Source organism: Sinocyclocheilus rhinocerous, unplaced genomic scaffold, assembly GCF_001515625.1.
Source record: "Sinocyclocheilus rhinocerous isolate Xijiao unplaced genomic scaffold, SAMN03320098_v1.1 scaffold5693, whole genome shotgun sequence".
Taxonomy (NCBI): Eukaryota; Metazoa; Chordata; class Actinopteri; order Cypriniformes; family Cyprinidae; genus Sinocyclocheilus; species Sinocyclocheilus rhinocerous.
The window spans coordinates 127,520-131,943 of record NW_015670977.1 but is presented as its reverse complement, the minus strand read 5'-3'; the positions used below and the strand labels follow the sequence as shown (position 1 = coordinate 131,943).

General features: G+C 46.2%; 1 protein-coding gene across 3 annotated transcripts in view; it reads right to left on the bottom strand.

Annotated features, from left to right (window-relative positions):
- aff1 (AF4/FMR2 family, member 1) overlaps window positions 1-4,424 on the bottom strand; it is a 12,009-nt gene that overhangs the window by 108 nt on the left and 7,477 nt on the right. For 2 of the 3 annotated variants that reach the window (XM_016546356.1, XM_016546357.1), the window contains exons 8-19: window positions 4,170-4,275; window positions 3,146-3,628; window positions 2,865-2,959; window positions 2,277-2,427; window positions 2,131-2,201; window positions 1,872-1,935; window positions 1,649-1,785; window positions 1,505-1,576; window positions 1,336-1,429; window positions 1,214-1,248; window positions 996-1,129; window positions 7-191 (exon numbers count right to left, since the gene is read on the bottom strand). In XM_016546356.1, coding sequence (XP_016401842.1) covers window positions 67-191; window positions 996-1,129; window positions 1,214-1,248; window positions 1,336-1,429; window positions 1,505-1,576; window positions 1,649-1,785; window positions 1,872-1,935; window positions 2,131-2,201; window positions 2,277-2,427; window positions 2,865-2,959; window positions 3,146-3,628; window positions 4,170-4,275 — 1,567 coding nt within the window. In that variant the 3' untranslated portion in view covers window positions 7-66. Of the gene's footprint in view, window positions 1-6; window positions 192-995; window positions 1,130-1,213; window positions 1,249-1,335; window positions 1,430-1,504; window positions 1,577-1,648; window positions 1,786-1,871; window positions 1,936-2,130; window positions 2,202-2,276; window positions 2,428-2,864; window positions 2,960-3,145; window positions 3,629-4,169; window positions 4,276-4,424 lie in introns of those variants that run through there. The other variant, XR_001639089.1, reaches the window with a different exon arrangement.

The window sequence follows — 4,424 nt, the reverse complement described above, 5'->3', positions numbered from 1 at the left end:
GGTGTGGGTGTGGGTGTGTGTGTGTGTGTGTGTGTGTGTGTCTCATGTGACGCTCTGAAGGCTCTCTCAGCGCGTGTTCTGTGTGTCGAGTCTGATCCAGTGCAGGCCGTGTCGTGTGTATCGCACTAATGCACTCATGGAGGACGTCAGACTCAGAGGACCAACAGCTGAATCCAGCTCTCGCAGCAAACCTGCAAAACCACAACCACTGTGTTCACTAAACAGGAAAAATCAGGAACAATCCACACACACTCAACTCATTCACTTTTAAATGAGTATAAAAGATCTACAATAAAATGTCTTAAACTCTGCGATTAATATTTGCCATTCAACCCGTAAAAAAATTAACAACACTCAACTCAGCATCTGTTTTGTTTTCCAATTGCTAATGTAGCTCTGCTAATGTCTGCTCCCCACATCATATGGTTTGTGTGCACAAACCAGCTCCACAAAGACAGAGTTTCTTTCTTTTTAAATAAAAGTAATCATTTTAATACTTATTTGTCATGATAATAAAAATAAACTTGAAAAAAGGGGAAAACTGAACTGATAGCTAAGAGATATTAAATGTTTAAAATCAAATATGTGTATCATGTTCAGAGAATCTCACTGAATGTGTGCGTGTCATTTTAATGGCAGCACTGAAACACATCCTATTTATCAAATCTCATCTGACTGATGGTTTATATCATCTCTGAATGTAAACGATCCTATCGCACAGCTCCAAACTCTTCAATGTGACCAGAAGACATTAAGAGATTACAAATATTAACCACATGATTTTCTGTGAAGCTGCTTTGAAACAATGTATTAAGAAAATCACTACAAATAAAACTGATTTGACTTGACATGAAGCGAGTATGAAAGAGTGAGTTAAATAAAGCTCTTATAATGAAGTATTTTAATGGACTGATGGCACGATTAACCCTGAACCTATTTTGAACAGAGTTTCTCATCTTCATCATCAGCTCTGCTTCCTCTGACCTCTGACCTACCGCTGCCTGTGAGAGCGATCTCGTCCGCCTGCTCCCACGTCTCGTGAGCGCTCAGGAAGAGTGTCGTGATGCTGACGTACGCCGCTGCCACCTGCTGGATGGGCTGAGGAATGACCAGAGACGAGACGGCACTCCTGTGAAGGGACAAACACAGCCTGTGAGGAGCACGAAGAGCACCGTTCTGAATCAGTGCGGTGAGATGAGATGAGGACGCTCACTTGGACACAGACGGAGACGCAGACCACGACAAGCTCTGAAAATAAACACAAGACCATGAGGCTGATGTCAAACTGTCTGAATCAGTGTGAGAATAAACTGCACAACGCTGCCGATCACACACTTTGAAATGATCTGTGAGCGTCCGCGAGTATTTGAGCGCCGCATCTCGTTTGTAGCGGAACATGGCCATCTGCAGCAGAGACTGGCATCGCATGCTGTGGGACAAACACACAAACACACGTCACACCTGTACAGGTTTACGTCTCAATCTCTGCGGTGTCAGTTCTCACCACAGGACACAGAAATCTCTCTCGTGGGCGGCGGCTGACGGATCCGTGTAGCTCTTCAGCTTCAGAATAAACCTGAACAGACATCATCATGAGCCAGTCGCAAGCTTCACTAGCGACACACTGAACACGTGGATCGGTTCTCACCTGATCAGGTCCACCGTCTCCGAGAACATGGTGTAGGCAGATTTGGGCATCTGCGGCTCCGTCTCCATGGCGACGCCGCTCTCCGCGAACGACAGCGCAGCCTCCAGATAGCACAGCGCTTTAGCCATCTTATCCGGCTGAGGAACAGAGAAACACGGTCAGAGCGAGCGTGGAGCTCACCACACAGCACTGCATCAGAGTCAACGAAAGGCTTGATAAACACCGTAGCATCTGCTTTGTGCTTCAGCTTTTTGGCTTCCTTCAAATGATCTTCCACTGAGAGTTTCCTGGGAATCAGAGGTCAGAGGTCAATCACAGAAACACTATGCGTGTGACGGAGCCTAGAAGACACTCGTTGTTTACGTTTAGGCTGACATTCATCACTCGTATCACATCACTCTATGATAAAGCACTGTGTGATTCAGTGTAAAGCTGCAGTGAAGTCATGTGGGCTGTGAATGAGCCTGCGGTGCGCAACACACCTGCGATCAGGCGGCAGCAGCGCTCGTGGACACGGTTTCTCCGGGAGCTCCTTGCGGCTCTTGCAGGTTTTCTGTGTAATAAAAACAGTTCTTTACATCAGAGCGGAAATCCCACAAGCACTCAGAAATGAGGATGTCTGCAGTACCTTCCCACGAGTCTCTGCTTTCTTCTGCTGGCCGTCAGGAGCCGCGGCTGAGTGACGCTCGCGTCCCGAGTCTTTGTGCGGCTCCTGAAGACCACCTGACCTGTGTTTCACACTCTTCTTCTTCATCATCGTGTCGCTGTTCCTCACGGCTCTGATGGAAACAAGTGAAGAGCGTTCCGAGCGCGTGATCGGCTTCATCAGACAGAGACTCTCAGGTACTTTCCACTCAGCATCAGAAAAGTACTGGACGCTTACGTCACATTAATGACTGTCTGAAAGTCACTGCAGTAGCTCACAATAAATGACACTGGATATTTTGTAAGGAAAGATGCACAAACACACTTTACAAACGTTAGTTTCTGGCTGGTGGATCATGTTGATACACCTGTAGTTTTCAAAATAATCATCCAAGAGTGACATATAAGCACAGACATCCCATCATCATCATCATCACATTTATATTATATGTTTCTATTTATACGGAAAAAAAGTCTTGAGTGACCCTGTATTAAATGTATTTTGGAGACGTGGAAAGTAAGTATGTAAAACACGTCAGGCTCTGATTGGCTGTGTGTTTCTGTGACTCACTCTGATTGGTGGAGGCTTTGCTGAGAGGAGGAAGACTGTTTTCCCTCTTTGTCTAGTTTCTGTTTCTTCTTTGAAGACTTTTCATCCCTCTCCATCTGCAAACACACACACACAACACACACACTCACAACTCAAAATATGTCACATAAATAAAATCAGGTGAACATCTGATTCTGAATGAATTTCAAGATATTCTGAAATGGTTGATGCAAATTCATAAGTACTGCTCAGCAACAGTTAGTTAACCAGTTAGTCAGGCAGGGTTAAGGGTCAGAGCTCACCGCTCTCTTGCGTCCTGGCGCGCTGTTGCTCTCTGCGAGAGGTGGAGCTGATCTGGGCTCCCGAGGGATTCTGGAGAGCAGGTTCAGCTCTATCTTCACCAGCAGCGGCTCATGTGTTTCTTTCCTGTCTGTTTGTTTGCTGATGTTGTTGTCTGTTGTCGTTCTCTTCTGCTCTGGGTGATGTGCCGTTTTCTTTCTCTTGTGTTTCGCTCTGTGTGTGGATGTGTTTTCAGCACGCTGGGAAATCTTCACGCCAGTGCTTTCTAACAGCAGATCCTCACACCTGTTCTTGCTCCCCACAGTCTGTCTGTGATCGGACGCTTTGCTGCCATCAGTCGGGTCACTATGGCAACTCTGTGAACCAGTCCTTTCAGAGGAATCATGGGAGTTTGGCCTGATGACATCACATGGGCTCCTAGGGTCCTGCTGGTGATCCCTCCTTTCTAACCATCGGCCTAACTGCCAGTCACTCTCTTTCTGTGGCTAAACACACTCACACACACACACACAGGTACACACTCACACACAGGTACACACTCACACACAGGTACACACACACACACACATACAGGTACACACTCACACACACAGGTACACACACACACACGTACGTACACACACACACACATTAGGATGGTGAGAAATTGAGGATGAGGATGCTTGTTCTTTCTCATCATGACAATAATAAGTTTTATACAAGATGCTCCTGTTTCTCATTTACATTCATATTAATGTGCATGTGTGTGTGTGTCTGTGTCTGTGTGTGTGTGTGTACCTGTTTTTCTATTCTGGTGGGGACTTAAACCTGAATACACACAGACTCGTGGGGACTCGTGTCACGGTGGGGACCTAAATTGAGGTCCCCACGGGTAAACAAGCTAATAAATCACACAGAATTAAGTTTTTTGAAAATCTAAAAATGCAGAGTTTCCTGTAAGGGGTAGGTTTAGGTGTATGGTTGGTGTAGGGCAATAGCTGACCAGACTGTGTGTGTGTGTGTGTGTGAGTGAGTGAGTGAGTGTACCTGTGTGTGTAATGTCTCAGGAGCTGCTGGTTCATCTGGGCTGCTGCTCTTTTCACTGTCTGTTTCAGAACTGCTGTCAGTATCACTGGAGCTGCTGGAAACACCTCTACATACACACAGGTACACACACACACACACACACAGGTGCACACACAGGTACACACACACACACACACACACAGACAGGTGTACACACACACACACACAGGTACATACACACACACACACGTACATACACACACACAGGCACACACA